Below are 24,089 nucleotides of genomic sequence, written 5' to 3' on the forward strand. Positions count from 1 at the left end.
TCTATAAACATCAATTTTTTTAAAGGTGTTAATTGTTTGTATTTCCCATAGGAATAAAATGCCTTGTAACCCAACAATAAAAGACTCCTGCCCTTTGCAACCCAATGGATCCTCATGAATTACAAAACTAAGGAGAGGTTTTCTTATTCTGTCCATCAGGGTCATAAGAGGATGTTTGGAACCTACTTCCGAGTTGGTTTCTATGGATCCAAATTTGGGGATTTGGATGAGAAGGAATTCGTTTACAAAGAGCCTGCAATTACCAAGCTTCCTGAGATCTCTCACAGACTAGAGGTAAGACAAGTGATTCTGGGTGATTAACATTGTACACTTTACAAAAAGCAAGTTGTAATGGGTCATTACAACAAAACTAAGAGTCATACATTCATCATTGATCCATATATAAAGTTCCCCACATTACCTGTATAAAAGCAAGATACTAGGTGAAATCATGAGATAAAGTAAGGTAAGGATGCCTGTGTGCATGCTAACTCTTAGTCACATCTGACTCTGCAACTTCTTGGACTGTAGCCCACCAGACTCCTGTGTCCGTGGGATTCTCCAGGCAAGAATACTGGAGTGCATATCCTCCTCCATAGATCTTCCTAACCCAGGGATCGAACTCGAGTCTCTTAAGTCTCTTGCGTTGGGAGGCAGGTCCTTTACCACTAATGCCACCTGGGAAGCCCCATACTCTTCCAAGTTTGCAAATTTATATGGTGAATATTTTCAAGAATATCCAAGTCAATGTCATGTGCTTTCTTGTAAACCTTTCCAAATTTCAGTAATAGTTTTTCAGCTTGGAGTTTATCATCTTGACTTTAAAGTCATCTGGCAAAATTATCAAATTTCCCCTAGAAAATTCTGTGGTCGTCTTTTTGGTGTTACCAAGCAACATTCCGACTTATGATTTGGAGGTGCTCGACTGTGGGCCCACTGTGTCCTGGGCACAGTGAACTCTTCCTGTTGATCCAAGGAGCACCCCTCTCTGGATAATCAGAATCAGCACCTAATCCCATGTTCTGGCAGCTGCAATCCAACCTGCTGTTTACATTTGATCAAGAATGTAGCAGAAGAGAGCAGGATGTTCTTGGAGGAAAAGCTGGAGAAAGGGAGAAACAACCTAGAGAAAAGAGAGAAAGAAAGAAACAGACATGGAAAGGGCTAGGCACTAAGAACTCAGGAGGAAAGTCATGGGGTGCCCCCTGAGCAAAATCATCTCAAGCTGAATAACTGGGTCCCCTGAAATGCTGATGACAATTAACTGGAAATTCGCTTTTTGCTTTCTTGCTATTGCTTTGAATTTATGTCCTTTCATGACTGTCAAACTTAAAACACTTTTGTTGTCAAATTGCTCCTTATATTGATACTATCCATTCATGCCAAAAGAGACAAGAGGCTTTAATCCTTACTTGACCCAACGAAGCCATGGTTCAAAGTGAATGGGTGACTTGCGCAAAGTTTTTCAGCTCATGAGAGGAACTAGCAGTTGACCCCAGGCCACTTGGTTTCCTAATATGTTTCCAGTTTAGAACTAGAAGCCTATATTTTACCTTCCTGTGACTGGTTTGTCACACTGTGGGAAGCCTCGTGACCTCCATGTTCCTAGGGTACAAAAGGCGAGAAGTAAATAGTTCTATTCCCCAGAGCATCTTCTGGAAATAGATGATGCTGTTAAATTAGATGTCAAGCATACATTTTATATGGAAGTACAGATCAGTTTGCAAATGCTGGACTTCCTTTTATTTTTATTTTTGTCTCAGGAAATGCTGAACTTGCCTCATTAGCTCGGAGGGACTTTAAATAATTCAGAGAGCACATTGTACCATACACTTGTTCCAAACTTATTCCGCTTCTAGAGACAAAGAGTTGCAGCATGTTAAAATAACCTTTATAATCTGTTGGTTTCTCTTGCCTAGGCATTTTATAGTCAATGTTTTGGTGCAGAATTTGTAGAAGTGATAAAAGACTCTGCTCCTGTGGACAAAACCAAGTTGGACCCTAACAAGGTATGGGAATATTGCAAAAAATAGCCATCAGGCTCTGATTCCCTTTGTTCTACCCCCAAAACATAAGATGACCTCCTCTGTCTGGACTCCACGTCATTTCCATGCAACCAGATTTTTGTTTTGTTTTGTTTACGGTTTAACGGTTAAGTCTTAAACCATACTCAATGGCAGGGATCTTAATAGGAGCCACCATTTATTAAAGACCAGCTGTATGCCTGACACTGTATTAGACCCTTTACATACACTGTTGCATTTCATCCTCCTACAGCTCTTTGATGTAAATATTGTTATTCCCATTTTACAGCTGAGAAAAGTAAGATCTAGAATAGGTAAGCAACTTCCAAGATCATGCAAGTGTCAAAGCCAGTATTCAAACTTGGGGTCTGTGATCCTTAAACTTGCACTTCTAATCACTTCTTTACTGCCCTTCTATTAAAACTTTGAATCCTCAGTTTAAAGTATGTTGAAAAGATACAAACTTCTCACAGACGCATTTGGTGGACGCATTCTTTTCAGCCAAATACAGGGTCATTGTGCTGTTGGAGGAATGATGAAAAGGGCTTGGACTTCAGTTTCCTCACTTTTCATATGAGGGTGTATTCTGTCTCACCCCCAGCTGGGTGTACCACAGTGCAATTCTGATGCTCAGTATGCAGAGTTAGTGTCAGACTCCGCCAGCTAAGGCTCAGTCCTGCAGGAGCTTGCCCTCTTCTTCATAGTGTGTTGGTATGGGTGCATGTGTATGTGCATACATTTTAAAATTAAATATATGCTATAAAATTCCCTTTTTTGTGTGTATCTCTATGAATTTTAAATCAAGAGATAAGTTCCATATATTTATTCCAAATATTTATTTCCCCATGCCTCTTTGTAGGCATCCCCTCCCTCTGTTTTTAGCCCCTGAAAGTCATTAATCTATATTCTACCTTTGTAGTTTTGTTTTTTCCAGAATGCCATATAAATAGAATCATACAATAAATAAATGGAATTATACAGCCTTTTCAGAGAAGACAATGGCACCCCACTCCAGTACTGTTGCCTGGAAAATCCCATGGACGGAGGAGCCTGGTGGGCTACAGTCCATGGGGTCGCGAAGAGTCAGACACGACTGAGCGACTTCACTTTCACTTTTCACTTTCCTGCACTGGAGAAGGAAATGGCACCCCACTCCAGTGTTCTTGCCTGGAGAATCCCAGGGACGGGAGAGCCTGGTGGGCTGCCGTCTATGGGGTCTCACACGGACACGACTAAAGCGACTCAGCAGCATACAGCCTTTTGAGTCTGACTTCTTTCACTTAGCACGCTGCATTTGTGATTCACCCATATTGTAATGGTTCATTCCATTTTACTACTGAGTAGTATTCTGTTGTATGGGTGTACCAGAGTTTGTTTATCCATTCCCCACTTGAGGGACACTTGGGTTGTTCCTATTTTTTGTCTATTATGTATAGTGCTGCTATAGACATTTGAGTCCAGGGTTTAATATAAACACAAGTTTTCATTTCTGTTGGCACACACACCAAAGTGGGGTTGCTGGGTCATATGATGAATATAATTCAACAGTATGAGAAACTGCCAGTCTGTTTCGTAAGGTGGCTGTGCCATTGTACATTCCCACCATCAGTGTATGAAAGCTCCAGCAGCTCCCTATCCTTGTCAGCCCTTGGTATTGTCAGTTTCTTTAGTTTGGCCATTCTAATAAGCATGGTTGTTCTGAAAAAAAGCCAAGTTTTGCTTCTTCTGAATAGCAGTTTGCAAATTCTCACACCAAGTTTCAGTTGGGTCATGAGCTCTGCTAGGAGGGTCAGCTTGTGGACCTGACTTCACCCTCCCTTCGCCTTCTCCCAGTCCTGTCTCTCATCTCCTCAGGGGTGGAGAGGAAGGATGGCTAACAGCTCATGTCTCCCCTAGTTCTCTCAGCTTTGTGAGCACAGAGGGGCGGTACTACCTCTCTCTGTACCGCGGGCCCCCCCAGTGTGCCCTGGGTGGTCATGTGCAGACCAGCTCATCCTTCCCTTTCCCCACTCAGGCCTACATACAGATCACTTTCGTGGAGCCCTACTTTGATGAGTATGAGATGAAAGACAGGCTAACCTACTTTGAGAAGAACTTCAACCTGCGGAGGTTCATGTACACCACCCCCTTCACCCTGGAGGGCCGGCCTCGGGGCGAGCTCCATGAGCAGTACCGGCGGAACACCATCCTGACCACCCTGCACGCCTTCCCCTACATCAAGACCAGGATCAGTGTCGCCCAGAAGGAGGAGGTGAAGGCACTGGGGGGAACGGGCTTGGACGGTGGCCGTGGCTGAGCCAGTGGGCCTGGGTCTCCTCCCAGGATGACACACAGGCTGCCTTCATGCTCCTTCACGGCAGACTCACATAAAAATCTAAAAAGGGATGCCTTTGAAGTATTATTAAGGTGGTTATCCTCTCACTGTCATGGTGGCTGGGAATCCCATTTAGGCAACTGCATGCTTTATAGCACACTTGATATTTAAGTATATTCTATTTTAAAGTTATATCTTTAATGGAAATATATGTACACAATTGTAACATTTACTTTGTATTTATATTTTAATGTTAAATTACATGAAATATCAAAATTTTAAAGATTTTATTTAAATTTTTACATATTTGAAAGCTTCAGGTGATTCCAACAGCATTGTGTTGTTAATTATCAGAGACAGGAACAGCAAGTGAGTAGCCCCAAGGAGTTGATGTTGAGCTGTAGGAGGGCACCATGCCAGTTAGACAGGGGATCAGTTGTCTTCTAGTCCCAGCATCCCCCTGTGACGAGTGCACGAGGCACTTACCTTCATCAGTTTCCCTATCTAAACGTTGATACAGGAAAGACCTCTTTCTCTCTCTCTTCTGGTTCCATGTGTAGCAAAAGACCTCAAATTCATGGATCAAGAAAATGTCTCAAGCTGCAGAATTGCTGAAAATTAGACATAAGCATTTTCTTTTAGTTTAAAAGACGTACATGTGCATTAATTTGTCATTCATTTTGTGTAGAGTCACTGCCTTGCCTGTGATTTAGGGTTGGCTGATCACAATTCAGCATTGTCTTTCTTGTATAAACCTCACCCATGATGCAATGTCCATGTGTTCAGTTTTGGTTTCTGCAAAGCAGAGTGAGAGCTTAAAGAACTATGGAAAACAGCGTGAGAGCAGAATGCTTCTAGATTTTATGACTTTTTTTTTTTCTGCCCGTAGCTTTTGACCGTTGTCTTGAGCACACCTAATAAGACAGGAATCTTTATAGCAACTCAGTTTCACAATGTCTTGCCCAAGCATTAGCTTGGTTTTCATAGAAACCACTCTTCTTTCCACACCCATAGTTCACCAGTTTATGCATTACTGAATTAGATTAGGTCATTAAAATAACAAGTATGACAGGCGTAAGCAAGTTGGTGAACAAACACAAATGAACTGTGGTGAATAACACACCTCCTTGTGCAGGAGCACAGGGACCGAGCTTCCTGGAGAGCTGCCCGCCCGCTCATGTGTTCAGCAACCACATCACAGTATGGGTTTCACAGAGGGCAAAGAAAGCCGAAACTGATGACTTGCCTAAGAGAAGGTTCACTTAAGGCATCTGCTGTATTTCTTACTCTTTTAGACTTCTGAGCACTGGGACAGGTTGGTACAGCACAGAAATAAAATCATGGTCTCAGTAATGAGTCCTCACAATTTTTCTTGGCCATTTGTAGTTCCTCCAAGAATGTCAGTAGGTTAGTTTGTTAAGGCTAATATAACAAAGTACCACAGATTGGGTGGCTTAGAAACAGAAATTAATTGTCTAATAGTTCCGGTGACCAGAAGTCAAAAATCAAGGCACTGGAAGAATTGGTTCCTTCTGAAAGACATAAGGGAAAGTTCTGTTCCAGACCTCTTTCCTTAGCTTGCAGATGGCTGCCTTCTCTCTGTGTTTCTTACATCATCTTCCCCCTGTGCATATCCATGTGTCCAGATTTCTTCTTAGATGGACATGTAAGTCATGTTGGCTTAGGCCCATCCTAATGACTTCCTTTGAACTTGATTACCCCTGTAAAGACCCTATCTCAGTTAAAGTCACATTCTGAAGTACTGGGGTCTAGGACTTGAACACCTGAATTTGGAGGGGACATGACTCCACCAATAACATTTACACCATACTCCAAACCAACAGAACTTAACAACTAGATTGACCCTGAACACAATTCTGTTTATCAAGAATTCACCTTCAAAGTGATTTTTTAGAGAAAGCACACATGATGCAAAAATCTTGTGTTATTGTGGAGAAGAAAGTCTTGATTACTGTGCTTTCCCAATTTTAAGTAAAGTAACTTGTTCAACAATAGGAAAGGAAACCTAACAGTGTATAAGAAACATGGATTTTGAATGTGGATATTATTGTGGTCAAAATCTGACCTCCCCACTTATGACTGGTGTCATTTTGTGGCACTTCACCTTACAAATCCTTCTTTGATTGTAAAGTAGAGAGAACAGGAGGTTGTTTTAAAAAGTAAATGATAAATGTATGTAAAGCTTCCAGTACATAATAAGTACTCAAGAAATGTTAGACTCTTCCTTCGTCTTAACCTGTCAAGATTATTCTAAATTGCTCTGAAAGCCTTCACTGATGCTTCAAACCCAAGTGTTCTCTTTGTCATAGCACCATGCTTGCTCATGGCTTATAAGACCCGACAATGACCTTCCCTACATTTATGTCTCACGTTCAGTTTGTTTTGACACCAATTGAAGTTGCCATTGAAGATATGAAAAAGAAGACTCTGCAATTAGCAGTTGCCATTAACCAGGAGCCTCCTGATGCCAAGATGCTTCAGATGGTGCTGCAAGGCTCTGTTGGAGCTACTGTCAATCAGGTAAGCAAAACTAGCTGGTGGCAGCTCCTCTGGTTCTCGTTATTTTGATTTTCATTATATGTCTGCACCCTCCTTCCTTGAAGTCAATGAGAAGTCTGATCAACATGCCAAAAGTGTTCTTAAACTTAGACTGAACACCTGAGGTCTCTTCAGCTTCATGTAACAACCAAAGGTAGGTAAGAAATCCTAGAGCTGAGTGGCCCATGTCTCAGCAGTACCATTTCCTTGGAGAAGTCTTCAGCTGGGGCCAGTTCTGGCATATGATCCAAGTGGAGTGCTTAGTCATCTCCACTTTAGGCAGAGTTGTTGCAGGGCTTGAGATGAATCTTAAGAATTCCATAGGAGAGAAAGGAAAGGGTCTAGAACATCAACCTCCTACGTCAGTCAGATGAAACCAGTACATCAGGAGCACTGCAAAGCAGGAGTGACCGGGAACCCTGCTTCTTGGGCCTCTTCAAAACGGACTGAGTCTTCTCAGATTCATTAGAATTCTAACTCCAGTCTCACCATGGAACTGATCCAGCCTCAGATGGAGGGAGTTCTAACAGTTCTCTCTGTCCAGTGTGCTTCTTTAATTTCAGAACTAAATCTACACACCTTCACACTCAAAACTCAATGAGTATCATGACCCTTTCCTCACCCTGCACAGCTGAACTCCCCTGCAAAAATTCTGTGCCCAGAGAATATCAAAGTGACAGAAATGGTATTCATTACATTTCCAAGATCAGAAAATATTAAGAAGCTTTTGCTTTTTTGTAATTCCCAATCTTTTAATGAAAATGGAAGACTTTATAAGCCCACAACCATGTGGATTATGCATATAATTTGCATATCTCTGACTCAAGCCAGAAATTACACAAGATGGTGCTTGCCACTAGGGCAGCTAGACAAATGAATATGAATGGATGGATCAAGACAATCCCTATTTTCAGGAAAGCAACTCTAATCATATACCATTTGATGTAGTATATTACCTTTATATATGAAGGAAAATCTATTATTAATAGCATTTGATTAAGGAAATACATTTATGCTTTTGAATATTCTCCTAAATCTGTAGACTCTTCCTAGGGAATCAACATTTTCCTAAGTTCAAGACCTTCCTTGATTTTTTGTTTCAGTTTAACTAACTACAAAATTAAACGTTCAAACTAAGAAGTTGCTCCAACATGTTCTCCCAAGTAATTTCACTTTCTTTCCAACATCAGTAATGTTTTTCACTTTTTTCTATCAGGGACCACTGGAAGTAGCCCAAGTATTTTTGGCTGAAATTCCAGCTGACCCAAAACTTTATCGGCATCACAACAAGTTGAGATTATGCTTTAAGGAATTCATAATGCGGTAAGAGGGGAAATGACTGGGAGTTCAGTAGAGCTGTCGTTCTCAAAGTGTGGTTCCCAGGCCAGCAGCTTCTGCATCCCTTGAGAAATTTGCTAGCGAGGCAGATTCTCAGATACCAGTCAGACACACTGAGTAAGAATTTCCAGAGATGGGGCCCAGCAACCTGTATTTTAACAATGCTCCAGATGATTCGGATGCGTGCTTAGTCTGAGGCCTCTGCAGAGCAACACGACTTGCACTAGTAACTAACAAACTGCACGGTGCTTTCACGTTTATCGTCTCTCACGTGCCCCACAGTCACAGTGTAAATAGAGTAAGTCTTCATTTTACAAAAGAGGAAATGGAGGGTCAGAGATGGGAGATGATTGACTTAAGGTCACACAGCCAGTCAGTAGCAGAGTTGAGTTCACACCAGGTCTTCTGAATCCAAAGAGCCCACACTCCCTTCAGTTTGCTGATATTCCACAGTGCATTAGAGCCTGAGATTTCCTGGCATTGGCAGTCTTTGTAATTTCCCATCATACAATAACTGATTTTTAGAAATGTAAGACACTGCCTCAAACTGAGAGAGTCAAGACTCTGTAACTGGAAGTTTACAAAGCTGTCGTTGCGATGGCAGTTCCCACTGGCAGACAAGCCTCATCTCCACTCTTGAATTCTGCAGTGGAGCTGGCTGCCAGCGCAGCCTGTTGAGCCTAGATAGGAAGTGAGTCTTGGGGCAGTCTTGCAAGCTGCTGCAGTGCAGACCAGTGCAGAACCTTAGAGCAGCATGTAAAGTATAGGAATATCTTTGTTTGGCAGATGGGGTAAAGGAGGCTAAAAGTTAAAGCTTGCTGAATTCAGTGAAAACTCACCAGAATGCTGTCAGGCGAGGTTTTCCTCCTTCACAGGCTTTAGTGAGGCGAACATAAATTTGCTATGTATAAAGGAGACATTCTTTGTCCTACAGCGAATCACAACTGCTTAGTAATAGGGGTGTGTGTGTGTGTGGCTGTGTATATGTGTATGCACGCATCCATATATGCGTACATACATACACATACAGAAATTATATTTATTGTTTTATATTTTAATTGCTTCCTGTATTTCCTAGCAATTTTGACATTATACCAAAACTAGATATTCTTCAGTAAATACTGCATTTTCATAAAACAAAAGCCTAGAAGAATATTGGGAGAATGTTTAAAGAATAATATATTTCCCACATATTTTCATTTAAAATGAGCTATGGGGGGATTCCTCAGCAAACCAGCGGATAAGGTTCTGTGCTTTCATTGCTGAGGATGCAGGTTCAATCCCTGGGCAGGGAACTAAAATCCCACAAGCCATGCAGTGTAGCCAAAAAAGTAAATAAAAAAAAACAGTCAATCTTAGTTTAACAGTGAGTTATGGTGAAAGGCTCCTGATGGTGACAGTGACCTGGGCCTCTCTGGACCTCTGCAAGGACCTGTGAAATGGTCAATGAGCACACACAGTGGGACTCAGGTGTGATAGTAGTTGTGGGAATGCAGGAGCTGGGTATTCCTCAGCTCCTGACAAGAGGATTTTTATTTGGCTAAACAGCAAAGCTATGCAGCTTGTGCTAAGAACTGTGGAGAGTGCAAGAAATACAAGGTTACGGAGTTCAGAAGAGAAGAGTCGGTTGCAGGCTGGAGTGACTGGGGAAGGCTTTATGGGATAACATTACTGACACCTTGTCTTGAGTATGTAGGTGGTAGGAAGAGGACAACGGGAAGATGGAGCTATTACTGGTAAAGGGACCGACAGGAGCACAAGACGCAGAGGCAGGGGTGTCCTTGGTGCTTCTGGGCTCCTCTGAGCTGGCAAGAGCAGTGCGTTCTGTGGGCACGCCAGCACAGGGAGGAGAGAGCCTGGGAAGACAGTGGTATTGCTAAATAAAGAAGTCTCTGAATAGAATATAAAATGTAAAAGGAAGCTTGCTAAGAGAAGCGATTTTCTGTTTCTTAGTTAAAATGTCCTTATAAATCTACTGAACAAGCATTTCTAATTAGCTCCCAGCCTGAGGACAAGTGACTACAAAGAGAACCAGGGCTGAGTCAAACCAGTCCCAGGCCAGATACACAAAAGGAGATGAATTTTCTTAGGGACGATCCTCTAGCAAAGTCATGTATTAGACTTTTGCTGGTGAAGTTATCTTTCTCCCCAGATGGCCTGCAAAACTGGTTGCTTTCCAAAGTCAAATCCACCATTTAAAATGTTATTCTCCGACCCTTCCAGTGATTCCTATGGGAAACCAAGCTGTAGTCCTTCCCCTGTGCTGGGTGGGCTGCCGCCTTGTTCTGGGAAAGCCTCAAGAACATCTGTCGGTGCTTTTCAAACATTTGCTGTGCAAACAGATGACCTGGGAATCTTGTTAAAATGCAGACTCTGATTCAGTGGTTCTGGGGTGGGCCTGAGACTCTGCATTTCTAACAAGCTTCCAGGTGCTGCTAAAGCGGCTGATGGAACTGAACTTTGAGCAGAGACTGTAAAGATGTAGAGGTTGCTTGATTGCCCCCATCTCACATTTTCTCCTCCCCTCTCCCTCCCCAAGGGCTCCATCCATCAGGTCCTGCCTGTTGTCACTCAGCATTTTTCTCCCCTTTCCTCCCTTTAAAACAGTGAACATGCCATTACTTTTACACTTTTTAACAACTGTAGATGCCAGTTCATTCATTCAACAGTTATTGAGCCCACACTTTGTACCAGGCACCACACTACATGTGTGCCGAAGCGAAGTCCTAGTACAAATGAGACAAGGCCACAGGCGATACAGTACTTCTGCTCACTACTTCACTGTCAAAGTCAGAGGACAGTGACTTTCTTTCCACTTTATTTTACATGGATCAAAAGTAGTGGGCAAGACTGTGGGGAAGGTTGCATAACCATATTAAACTATACATTTACAGTTTAATACATAAATGATGATTAAACTCATCAAACTGTACATTTACAAGGGTGAGTTTGATGATCTGTAACTTATACCTTCAACACAAGTAGCAGCTGAGGAAACCTTCCTTTCCTCCATGGCTTAATTGCTTCTCAAGTCCAGTCAGCAAGCTGCGGCTCTGCAATGAATAGAGAAACTGTTCGCTCAGGTTGTCTGTACCAGTGTATTTTCTTCCCCAACTCGGCTGTCTGCAGAGGTGACACGGGAGTGGGAAATGTTTGGGCATGAAAGTGTTCCTGGGTTTGCCTTGAGTGAGCACCAGCTTCACAGCAGGCTTGGGCCATAGATATATCAGTAAGCCCAGATTTCCAAGGTGAACATAAATGAGCCTGGAAAAGTGAAAAAGTGTTAGTTGCTCAGTCGTATCTGACTCTCTGTGACTCCACAGACTGTAGCCCACCAGACTCCTCTGTCCATAGAGTTCTCCAGGCAAGAATACTGGAGTGGGTAGCCATTGCCCTCTCCCGGGGATCCTCCCAACCCAGGGATTGAACCCAGATCTCCCACATTGCAGGCAGACCGTGTACCGTCTGAGCCACCAGGGAAGCCCCCTATCAGTAAGCCTTCCGATGCTGACTGCTAATAGCGGAAATGTACGCTCCCGGTTGTACTGCACCTGGGTCCCACTGCTGGGAGGTGGCCTTTCTGACTCAGCTGTGACAGACTGGCTGGAGCGGTAAGGAACCTGGCAGGCTGACCTGCTGCGGCTGATGCTCATCCAGCCAGTCTCCAGATGGAGCTCTCCAGATGGTTGCCAAGCTGGGGCCCTGACCCCCTTCTGAATCATCTCCGGGTTTCAGAAGCCAGGATGGAGAGGTACAGCATTCTGTATCCCTCCTTTGCTCCCCAGAGCATGCAGACCATTTAAAACACTGAAATCTGTGCCAGTCTGTATTTTTAATTTTTCTTCTTGTATTTCTTAGCTTAAGCCGCTATAACAAATTATCCCAGATTGAGTAGCTACACAACAGACATTTATTTCTCACAGTGGCAGAGGCTGAGAGACCAAGATTAAGGGGCCAGCAGATTCAGTCGAGGTTCTCCCTCTTGCTGTCTTAACCATCTTCTCACTGTATCCTTACATGGTAGAGAGAAGCAGCAGACAGTTCTCTGGTCTCTTTCTATGAGGGCATTAATTCCATCATATGGGTCCCACCCTTACAGCCTAATTTTAACCTTCATTCCTCCTAAAGGCCCTACCTCCAAATCACATCACATGTGGGTCAGGGCTTCAACATGTGGTTTTGGAGGGGACACAGCCCTTCAGTCCATAACATGTACACTTTCTTATTCCTATAAAGACTAAATGGTTTTTAAATTTACTTTTATATTTAAAGAAAAGATAGCAGGACTCAATGACACCAGTCCCAGATTGCCTTTAAGGGATATTGTCTCAGATACATCAATAGAGTCTCACTGCACAAATGGTCATAGAGTCTTAAAAGGACTTCTGGTCTGTGAAGAGGAAGGAGAGTGAATTTGTCCAAGTGGCCAAAAGAAAAGCAACTGTGCAGTGTGGGTGATAAAAGAAACAGTTGGTGAAAAGTGATCTGAGTATTTGGTGGGAAAACAAAGCCTTAAATATCATGAGAGGCTGCTCCGGAGCAGGTCTGTGGTGGGAATGTTTGAAGGACTTGTGTCCCTTTTCCAGGGTCACAGAGACCTGTCTCAGTGGGTGTAGGAGGTTTGACAGAAAACTGAGAGCCGAGGAGAGCAGCACACGTGTGCACATGCGCACGCGCACACGCGCACACACACACACACACACCTCTTTGGACCCCACCCCCGCCTGGGTTCTGGGATGTTGCAGAAGGCCCTCAGAATCTGCTTCCGGGCATCGGACTCAAGGTTGGACATATTCCCAAGCCCATAGTCCCAATCTTGCCCCTTAAGAGGAGGAGACAGGGCCACTGTGGCTTACCCAAGGGAGGCACTTCATGGGCCCCTCTGGGGCAGCCCATCCGAGGTGGGTAGGGGGGCTTGGGAACACGGGTAGATCCAGCCGCAGCTGCCCCTTCTGCCCTGGGGTGCGCCCCCCGCCCCCACAGCGCCCTGTACCTTCACACGTGCCTCCCCATCTGTGTGATGCGGACGCCCAGAACTGTGTCTTCTGTTGGACCGTTACCTGCTCTTCGCCCTAGGAGAAGCAGGCCACACTGGCTGCCCAGGACTCCCTGCTGGCAGCCACCCAGCCAGGTCTTCAAACACCAAGACCATTTCATCCCCATAAACCCACTGTATAGATGAAAGAAACGAGGTTGAAGGAGACTGTGATTAGCCCAAGGTCACACAGCAGCTAAGTGGCAGAATCAGGAATTAGACTAGTCTGCCAGTGAGACAGGCTTCCCTTGGGGTCTGGGGTTTGGTAGAGGTCAGGCTGGGAGGGAGAAAATGCTGGAGACGGGGTTGGAGAAAGCCACAGGGAGGTGTTCAGCTGAGGTGGCTCTGCCCACAGGACCCTCATATCTTCTGAAGCTCCTCCTGCAAAAAGGCTTGATGTTCTTTTAGCACCTTGCCCCCAAATAATCCTTCCTTCCCTCAAAGGGCCTGGAACATATGTGTCACTCCAGTCATGGGAGATCAGGGAGCCAATCTGATCTTCAGCATCTCTGTCAGATTCTTCCCTCATTGCAGCAGCTCAGGTGGAACTTGCTAAAGTGTTACTGGGAAGATGAGAAAAGCAGAATACCACAAATTGGGACTCCAGAGAGAACAGTTCCAACTTGAGACCAAAACCATATGCCTGGCTTCTAGCTGGAAGAGCCAGGGTCTTTCCTAGGCAGCATTTGTGGTGTTGGGGTCAGGATTGTGGGCTCTTGAGCCCAGTCACCTGGCCTTAAATATCCACTCTGCCTTAACTAGCTTTGTGACCTTGGGCCAGTTACCCAACCTCAGTTTCCCAAGCTATAAAACGGGAATAAAATAGTAACAACCTCTTAAAGTTAGTATCAAAACAAAGAGAGTCAGTTCATAGAGCTTAGAATAGGACTTGGCACATATGAAGTGACTGATAAATATAAAATTACAGAGCAAATAGAAATTGGATCTATTTGAGTAGGAAAGAGAATTAATCTGAGTTAAATGTGGATATTATCTACCAATGACTCATCTGCCTCTGTAAGGTTTGTACCATAACACATGATAGGGCTGACAAGACGTTGGCCTGGGAGCATGAGGATCTTGGATTTGCATCCATGTTTTTTGTCTCCAAAGGTGTGTGACTCTGGACAGGTTACTTGATCTCTGCATCTTAGTCTCATCAACTGTGAAAAAAATGGACCGGAATATAAAATCTCTAAAAGTACATCCTCATTCTCACACAGAACAAATAATTTCTACACATGCTAAGCATTTTATATATTTAATTCATTTAACCTTTATAAAAATTTATGAGGTAGGCTATTATCACCATCATGTCCCAAGTGAAGAAACTAAGGCATGGAATGCATAAGTAACTTGCCTAATAAGACAATAAGTTGCAAAGCAAGATTCAGAGGTGAGTACTCCAGTTCCAGAGTCTGTCCTTTTAACTATTATGCAGTGCAGTTCTCTCTAGGCACTACATTCAGTTGCTAGTAACAGAGAAAGGAAGTAAGAGTGACTTAAGATAGAAACTTATTTTTCTCTCATATAAAATAAGATCAGAGATAGCCATCCCACAGCTGTGTGTTAGTCACATAAAGTCATCAGAGATCCTGGCTCTTCCCATTCTTTTGCTCTGCTGTCCTGGTTTTAGTGTATCTATCCTCATAGTCACAAAATGGCTGCTAAGGCTCTGGCAATCACAATCACATCCTGTTCATTTCAGGAATAGAAATAAGGAAAGAGCAAACATCTACACTCCTTTTAAGAGCTTTCCTAGTGACTTCATTTTATATCTCATCAGACATCCCTTTTTATAAAGGAGGCTAGGGAATGGAGTTTTCCAGGTGCGTATACCACCTGTGTATGTGCATAGCCGCTCAGTTTTGTCCAACTCTTTGTGATCCCGTGGACGTAGCCTGCCAAGCTTCTCTGTCCATGGAGATTCTCCAGGCAAGAATACTGGAGTGGGTTACTGTGCCTTCCTGCAGGGGATCCTCCCAACCCAAGGATTGAACCCAGGTCTCCCACATTTGGGTGGATTCCTTATGTCTGAGCCATCAGGGAAGCCCAGGTTTACCACCTAGAGTTCTGTTGTTAAGGAAGACAGGGAATGGATGTTGATGAAGCAATTAGCAATTTTTTGTCATACTTAGCGACTGATGGGTGAGCTGTGCTGAAGGAGCATTGCAGAGGAGGGAGGGCAAGAGATCCAGTGGGTGAGGGCTCATGGCCACCCTCTCTGTAGAAAAAACATCTGACTCCTTAGTTAGAGGCCTATGAGAGTTACTCCCCAAAAAACCAGGAACAGTGTTCTGAAAGCACAACTTCCTGTCCTTTCTAGTCCCCATCAGTCTGGTTTTTGTAGGACTCTGCTGAAAAACCCCAGCACATTGACTGTAAGAAAATGCTTGTGTTCAGTGAACTTGTCAACAAAGTGAACAGCAAAGGAGGGGGCCATCTGGAACAGTGGTGTCACTGGCTGCACAGTTGAGATGTTTGTGGACCTAATAAAAGTGTTACAGATAAGACCATTGAAAAAATTATTTGTAATGTACTTATATGATCCTGTATACATTTCCCGAGAGATCTGGCTCTTCTCTAGGAGGGAAATTTAATTCATGGCTCTCTTTCATTTATGAATTTAAATTAACATAATGAAAATTATTTTAATTTTAGTAGGAAAACCTAGAGATTATAATCCAGATGGAAGAAAGAAATACAGATAACATCTATGAAATACTTTGTTATAAAATTTGTTAAAACATAAAGTTACTTTATACAAATATGAGTCTTTTTCATTCTACCTATTAATATATTTGTCTTTTTAAAACACTATGTGTATCTGTAGATATTATGTCTTCTGATAACAAAGATCGTAGAGAGTGTAGTTACTTCTGAAGTTTGCAGAGTAGCCCATCCCCAAGTTAGCAATTCACTTCTACAGGCCTCTCATCTGCCAAGGTTACAAAACTGGGCCTTGAAACTGATTTCATTTTACACATGGTGGTAGCTCATAATTGTTAGTTAAGGGGCAATAAAAAAAAATAATAAGGGGTGATGTAGATTTCTCAGGATTCAAAGACTATATACCTCCCCTTCCTACCTCTTCCCTGAAACCTTTGATATACAACCTTGGGTATACTACAATTTGCTTCAATTAATGTCAGACTTAAAAAATAGGTGAAAATCCAGTTGCAGAAGGCTTCTAGGGTGCATTGAATCAAACCTTTCTTCTAAAGCAGCCTGATTCCATGATGAAGCTTTGTCCATAGGTTTAATGTTGCTCAGGCCAGGTGGCTTTCCCCTGCCCCACAGCTACATGCCACCTGATTACTTTGTCATCCTGAACATGTGTTCAGTGCTAATAGGGAGGATTTGATAGCAAGGCTTGGGTATCCTTGTTGTTGCTGTTCAGTTGCTAAGTCATGTCCCATTGTTTGTTACCCCATAGACTGTAGCCCTCCAGCCTCCTCTGTTCATGGGATTTCCCAGGCAAGAATACTGGAGTGGGTTTCCATTTCTTTCTCCAGGGGATCTTCCCTACCAGGGATTGAACCCACATCTCCTGCATTGGCAGGGAAGTTCTTTACCACTGAGTCACCAGGGAGGCCCAGGTATCCCCAATAACACTACCCAAATCAAGCACCACTATTAGGAAAACAGTTTAAATCATGTTGATCATGGGAATCCAATGCACCTGAATCATACTAATCGTCGTTGTAGTTCAGTCACTAAGTCATGTCCAACTCTTTGCGACCCATGGACTACAGCATGCCAGGCTTCCCTGTCCTTCACCATCTCCCAGAGTCTGCTCACATTCATGTCCATTGAGTCGATGATGCCATCCAATCACCTCTGTCACCTCCTTCTCCTCCTACTCTCAGTCTTTCCCAGCATCAGGGTCTTTTTCAATTAGTTGGCTCTTTGCATCAGGTGGCCAAAGTATTAGAGCTTCAACTTCAGCATCAGTCCTTCCAATGAATATTCAGAGTTGATTTCCTTTAGGGTTGACTGGTTTGATCTCCTTGCAGTCCAAGGGACTCTCTCTCAAGAGTCTTCTTCAGCACCACAATTCCAAAGCATCAATTCTACTAGTCATTGCATGTCAGCTAAGTTTCAACCATTGTGTTGTCCCTTCAAGGTTTGTTGATAGTAAGTTCCCTTGGGTAAAACAGTATAAAAGGAAAGGAAAGGCTTCGTTATGTTTAAGTAAGATAATTTTCTTCTTTGGTATGTAACATCCCGCATGGGAGACAGACTCTGGAGCTGGCTTTGCGGTTTATTGACTTTGTGACCTGAGGCGAGTTAGTTAAGCTTTCCATGTCGTAGTTCTTCACTGGAGGTCGTTATGGTTACAGCATACCTGTCTGAGTTAAATATACAAATTTCTTTGAAATACAACCTCCTTTTCTCCCCCCTGATTTTGCTTCTCAGATGCGGGGAAGCCGTAGAGAAAAACAAACGTCTCATCACGGCAGATCAGAGGGAGTATCAGCAGGAACTCAAGAAGAACTATAACAAGCTGAGAGAGAACCTCCGACCAATGATCGAGCGGAAAATTCCGGAACTCTACAAGCCAATATTCAGAGTTGACAGTCAAAAGAGGTAAGAAGAAGGCAGGGCAGGGTAAAGGACAGTCAGAACTGCAGAGCCCCTGGGGGTGGGCGCGGGCCCTGGAATCAGAGAAGATGCCCGAGCGTGATCTGTCTGCCCTGCTGGCGTCCCGATCCTCCTGCGCCTTCTCCTTGACCTCTCGGGGCCCCTCCGTGTGGCCTTCTGCCAGCATCTTCCCAGGGCCTAATTATTGCCTGGGTTTCTCCTGGCATAGTGCAAAGGCATGGCCGCACTTCCCCTTGCTTACTTATTTACTGAGTTCCCCGTGACAGATGTCCTTTTCTAGTGAATGATTTTCCCCCTCCCTCTCTTTAAAAGGCTAACTGATCTTTCTTTCTTCTGTTCTCTTCCCTCCTTAATTTCAGAGACTCCTTCCACAGATCTAGTTTCAGGAAATGTGAAACCCAGTTGTCACAGGGCAGCTAAGAAAAACTATCCTCACCCAGGAAGACTGGAGGCTCTGTGACCCTGGAGAAGGACCCGCTGGTGCCTAAAACAGGATATTTGCCACACAGGACACACCACACACTCCCTGAGCGGATGTACTCTGAAAGCTTTGGGACCCAAGTGACCGTGGGAGTTATACGCAAATAGGGTGCGACCAGACTTCAGACATTTGGCAGATGGAGATGCTGGAGGCTGGTTCATCAGGGGTGCCTGTGTTATTTGTTAAGGCGTGCTTTTTCACATAATTGTACAAAACAAGGCATAAATAACATCTCCTGCTGAGTGGTCAGGCACTGCCTAGCCAAGGGATGACTTCCTCCCATCTGTTTTTTAATTTAACCTGTATTTAGATAAATCCAAATTGCTCAAGGGAAAATGAAAAAGTTGTCCACCGACCTATTCAGAGTGAACTTGTCCCATCCCCTTTTTATGGGAAAAAGCTGAGCTTGTTGGAGTACAAACATTCCAATGAATCTGTGAGGGGAGGGCCTACTAGAAATCTTAAGATCATGAAGGCTGGAAATCCGGGGATCGATTATTTGTGGACTTGCTTCCCTTTGGTAACGGTGGACTCATTGTTGTACAGTTATTTTTGCTTTCTTGTTCTGTTACGTTGTTAATTTAACACACGTTAGAGAGGTGCACACTCCAGCACTGATGGAGGAGATAAATGGTACTCTGAGTGACCCGCTCAAAGTTGTAGATGCTGCATTTACTAACATCGAAACAATTCTCTAAAGCTTGGCTTTTTTTTTTTCTTACACTCACTCTTGTATCACTTTTTATTCTGTTCTCTGGGACCAAGTTTATTTTTATAAAAGAATAATACTTCTGCTTTCATTTCTGAACATTGAGCTGTCCATCAGCATGTGTACATCAGCTAGAGAATATATTCAGCTTTGGATTCTTTGGACAAAGATGAACAAAGTTATTATTTGATAATTAAATTATATATTTTTTAATATGACTGATTACCTTGACTGGTACTGAAAACATAATAAGAATTGCAAGCAAAATGTTTCCTTTTACCACTTGTCTTTTTTGATTTTGACAACTCACAACTCTTTGGTAAAGCATTTCAGAGAAGAAGAAAGATGCCTAATTATGGCCTTGGTCAAACTGCTATCCAGGGTCACTCACACCTCATATATAATATTTAGTCTTGGTGGTCATGAGAGAGAATTTTGTTTGGATATCACAGAACTTTTTCATTTATATCATCAGGTATGCATGAATTTATATTCTGAAAGAGGACATTTTTCTTTTAATTACTGAAACTTAACTAGTTTACATGGCAGACCTTTTGTTCTTTAGCCATTTGGGGAAGAACTCTTCCTAAAGTATATGATGTATTTAATTGTTTTCTTAAATGAGTACATATGACATGCTTTAGTTCCATGCGTTGTTTAGTATTTTCTGTGTGGGAGACACTGGGTGAGATCAAGGTCAAAGAACATTGTCACTGCCCTCCAGAGCCCCTCGGGTTAGTGAGGAAGAGCATCTGTATGGCTGTAGCCATAATGCTCCGCAGACTACAAGAGGCAGTGTGGAATATAAACTTTTCTCAGTGACTCGAGAGTGGCCATTTTTATCAACTCCAATTATATAGTGCCTTCAGAAGATATAATAAGGGTTAGGTGCTAAGTCATGTAGAGCTGGCTTTTAACTCTAAGGGTCCTAAAATCCTGTGACCTAAAATATTCCAGATTAAATGTCCCCTGCTCTCACTTTCCAGAGAAAGCAATGGCACCCCACTCCAGTGCTCTTGCCTGGAAAATCCCATGGACGGAGGAGCCTGGTAGCCTGCAGTCCATGGGGTCGTGAAGAGTCAGACACGACTGAGCGACTTCACTTTCACTTTTCACTTTCATGCATTGGAGAAGGAAATGGCAACCCACTCCAGTGTTCTTGCCTGGAGAATCCCAGGGATGGGAGAGCCTGGTGGGCTGCCGTCTATGGGGTCGCACAGAGTCGGACACAACTGAAGAGACTTAGTAGCAGTAGTAGTAGCTTTCACTTTCAGTCTCTCTTGTGCTACAGTGGGTACCACACGTTTCATAGGTACAAAAACTTGTGTTCACTGTTGCATTCCTGTCTCCTGGCCTAGAACTCAACACACAAAAGACACTTAATAAACATATGTTGAATAATTAAATGAATGACTGTGAGTAGGCCTGCTTCTAGACCAGCACTGTCCAATAGAAATATAATATGAGCTGCATATGTTATTTTAAATTTTCTGGTAGCTACATTAAAAAATCAGGAAAAGAAACAAGTGACATTAATTTTCACAATACATTTCATTTAACCAATATATACAAAATATTATCAATATGTACTCAATATAAAAATTATTGACAAGGTATTTTACATTCCTTTTTTCATACTAAGCCTTCAAAATTTGTATGTATGTATTTTATACTTAACAGATTTTATACTTTACACCTAATCTCAGTTTTAAGTTCAGCCACATTTCAGGTGCTCGTAGCCAGATGTGACTAGTGGCTACTATATTGGATGGTACAATTCTAGAAACTCTCAAATTTTATGATATGATGCCTCTGATCTGTGTGCTCAGATCATAGAATGGCAAAATAGGAATAGTGTCTAGAGTAAGAAAAAAATTCTGACTGCGAGCCCACGGGCTTACCTAGAAGTGAAGCTGGTAGAGCTGGCGAGTATGAACTCGTCACACTGGTTTAACTCACACTCTTCTTGAACTAACCCTCGCTCTTTTCTCAGCTCCAGATAGTTTAGTTGTTCTGTGGGGGTGTGCTCTGTTGTTTCTGACTCCTTGCGACCCTGTGGACTGTAGCCTGTCAGATGCTTCTGTCCATGGAGTTTCCAAGCAAGAATACTGAAGTGAGTTATTATTTCCTACTCCAGGGGAGTTGTTCTTTCTGTAATGGTTATAAGTGAAGTGGAGGCACTGCACTGACCTGAGTAATGGCAAACAAAGAACTTGCACGTTGGTCCTCTGATTGATGATGATGAGTGATAGTCGCTCAGTCGTGTCCGACTCTTTGTGACCCCATGGACTGCAGCCTGCCAGGCTCCTCTGCCCATGGGATTCTCATGGCAAGAAAACTAGAGTGGGTTGCCATTTCCTTCTCCAATGATTATGTATCCTAAATAGGGGATTAAGAAAGAAGCATTTCAGACATTCCTAAGAGTAAAGCAGATTAGGCCTTTTGTGTCCTGAAAGTTAGAGAAAGCTGCTATGCGGTGATAGCCCATTTGATTTTACTTTGCAAACTTCTATACAAGCTTATGGGAGAAACCTTCTGATTAGCTTCATGCCTCCTTTCCTGTAACAAGGTGTTGAGTGCAACTGTCACCAGCTCTTAAGAATCTCAGGAAAGTGAAACCTGAATTTATTGAGTAGACCTGATTGGGTTTGTCTTAAATGCCATAATGCTATTCACTAAGAAGTCCTTTCCATAACAATACATTAGTTATAAAAGCAAAAACTTTTAGAGCTGTCACTGATAATTGTGTTTGCAAGTATGTTTGCAAAGACAGGGAGCTTTTGTTTTGCTTTAAATGTATTTTTAAATGCTTGTTATCTCAAATGTTGTAATGCTGCTACTAACTAAGTATTTTGCAAAAAAAAAAAAAAAAGACTAAAACTAAAGTTTCTCATATATTGCTGTGTATGTCTGCAGTAACCAGTGTACTCTTTTTTGGATTTAAAGCAGTGTTTCTCAATCTTTTCCACATTTTGGGTGTAAATGTTATCTACTAAGGCATAATGTAACAGCCAGCCAGCCCCTAAACTCGTTAATGTAACACAGCAGCAAACGACACCTGAGGCAGTTCCAGTGGATTAGATCAGTTTAGATGGGCAGCGTGACTTACGGTCTTGCATGGGAGGTTGCAATCAAGACACTGGCCATCTGAAGGTTTGACTGAAGCTGGAGGATTCTGTTCCAAGGTGGCTCATTCATAACTTTAGAGAGTTGATGCTGGTCATTGATGGGAGGCCTCAGTTCTTCTGCCTGTGGACCTCAACCCCTTCTGCGTGGGTACTCACCGACTTCCCCCCAGAATGAGCAGTTCAGAAGCAAGCCAAAAGTGGCAGTGTCCTTTGTGACCTAGTCTCAGAAATCATACTCCCTCATGTCTGCCATATTCTAGTTTTCAGAAGCAAGTCACAAAGTTCAGTTCACTTTCAAGGAGAGGAGTAGCAGGCTCTACCTTTGGAATGGAGCAGTCTTATAAAATTTTTGAACATATTCTAAAATCACCATAACGGGGCACATTAAAAATTTGTATTTGTTGTCTCACTGGGGTAAATGCACAAAGCTACTTGCTTCCAGAGATGACCATCCCTGGCACTCTGGCTGTTCTGAGCCCCTCCCACGGGCTGGGGTCATCATGCTCAAGTAATATCTATAACTCAGCTAACAGGTACACCATGGCACCCCATTTAGGAAGCCTTAGCCTAAGGATAGTACTTAGCTGGCAATCTTTTGTAACGGACAGAAAACCAAACTCGAATCAGTGTTTTCTAAGGGGATAGTGGAGTTAATTGGCTCACTCAATAGATTAACTCAGATGTAGAATTGGTTCAGACCCATCTGGATTCAAGACCCATACCCCATGTCCTGGGCCCATCTTTCATCTCTTAATTTCTCTTCTTTGGCTCCATCCTCAGGCTTTCAGCAGTGCTCCCTGAAAATTCCAGGCTTATCCATCATGAAAAAGGCAATTGTGAGCCTCACAACCTCACACAACTAAGCTCCACAAAGAAAAGAGATTTTGTGTTCCAGGATTCCGAGGCAAAGTCTTTGGGTTCACTCTGATCGGAGTGGCTTAAGCTGAGCAAGGTCTCCCCTCACAGCAGAAGCAGAATGAATATCAACTCCAACCACAAGGCCACTGATAGAGAGACTAGCGGTTTCTCAGGGAACCAGGAAGAAAGAGGGAAAGAACCACAACAAAGCATTCTCCCTGCAGAACATTTCTTTCTCTTTAGTCGCTAAGTTGTGTCCGACTCTTGCGACTCCACGGACTGTAGCCTGCTAGACTCCTCTGTCCATGGGATTCTCCAGGCAAGAATATTGGAGTGGGTTGCCATTTCCTTCTCCAGGAGACCTTTCCAACCAAGGGATCGAACCGGGTCTCCTGCACTGCAGGCAGATTCGTTACCAACTGAGCTATGAAGGAAGCCCGCAGGATATTTGCTTTAAGGTAAATGCATTCAGAAGAAGAAACTTAAACTTGTCTGGCAATCAGGAGTACAGCTTATTTCATTTCATGTTCACAACCATTGACCTAGAAGCACCTTCTCTAGGAGGGGAGATGCAAGGGGATAAACAGTACCTGAAGGAGGACCAAGAGCTAACCCTATCCTGAAAGAGTGGGGAGTAGGACAGATGGATGTGGGCAGTTTTGCTACATCAGGAATTGATCCTCTAGAATGTCTTGCCAAAAATGATGCAAATGACCAGGAATCAAAACAGCTGGGAGGGACATTGGGAGAAAAGTGAGAGCAAAAGGGAAATGGAGTAAATTAGGTTTGAATGGAAAAAGTCAAGCATCAAAACTATGTCTTTCATCATAGTATGCTCAGAGCCTGGCCCATCATGGGTGCTCAAAAAATGTTTGTAAGTGATGTCAGTCCTAAAGGAAATCAACCTTTATTTTTCATTGGAAGGACTGATGCTGAAGCTGAAGCTCCATTACTTTGACTACCGGACGTGAAGAGCCAACTAATTGGAAAAGACCCTGATGCTGAGAAAGATAGGAGGCAAAAGGAGGAGGGGATGGC

General features: G+C 43.1%; 1 protein-coding gene across 4 annotated transcripts in view; it reads left to right on the top strand.

Moving 5' to 3' along the window:
* DOCK8 (dedicator of cytokinesis 8) overlaps positions 1 to 21,966 on the top strand; it is a 233,270-nt gene extending 211,304 nt beyond the window's left edge. For all 4 annotated transcript variants that reach the window (XM_070375802.1, XM_070375805.1, XM_070375803.1 and 1 more), the window contains 7 exons: positions 160 to 294; positions 1,920 to 2,009; positions 4,039 to 4,275; positions 6,736 to 6,879; positions 8,114 to 8,220; positions 17,690 to 17,860; positions 18,235 to 21,966. In XM_070375802.1, the coding sequence (XP_070231903.1) occupies positions 160 to 294; positions 1,920 to 2,009; positions 4,039 to 4,275; positions 6,736 to 6,879; positions 8,114 to 8,220; positions 17,690 to 17,860; positions 18,235 to 18,295 (945 nt within the window). In that variant the 3' untranslated portion in view covers positions 18,296 to 21,966. The remainder of the gene's footprint in view (positions 1 to 159; positions 295 to 1,919; positions 2,010 to 4,038; positions 4,276 to 6,735; positions 6,880 to 8,113; positions 8,221 to 17,689; positions 17,861 to 18,234) is intronic.
* The last annotated feature ends 2,123 nt before the right edge of the window (positions 21,967 to 24,089 follow it).

The sequence above is a fragment of the Bos mutus genome, chromosome 8 (assembly GCF_027580195.1).
Source record: "Bos mutus isolate GX-2022 chromosome 8, NWIPB_WYAK_1.1, whole genome shotgun sequence".
Taxonomy (NCBI): domain Eukaryota; kingdom Metazoa; phylum Chordata; class Mammalia; order Artiodactyla; family Bovidae; genus Bos; species Bos mutus.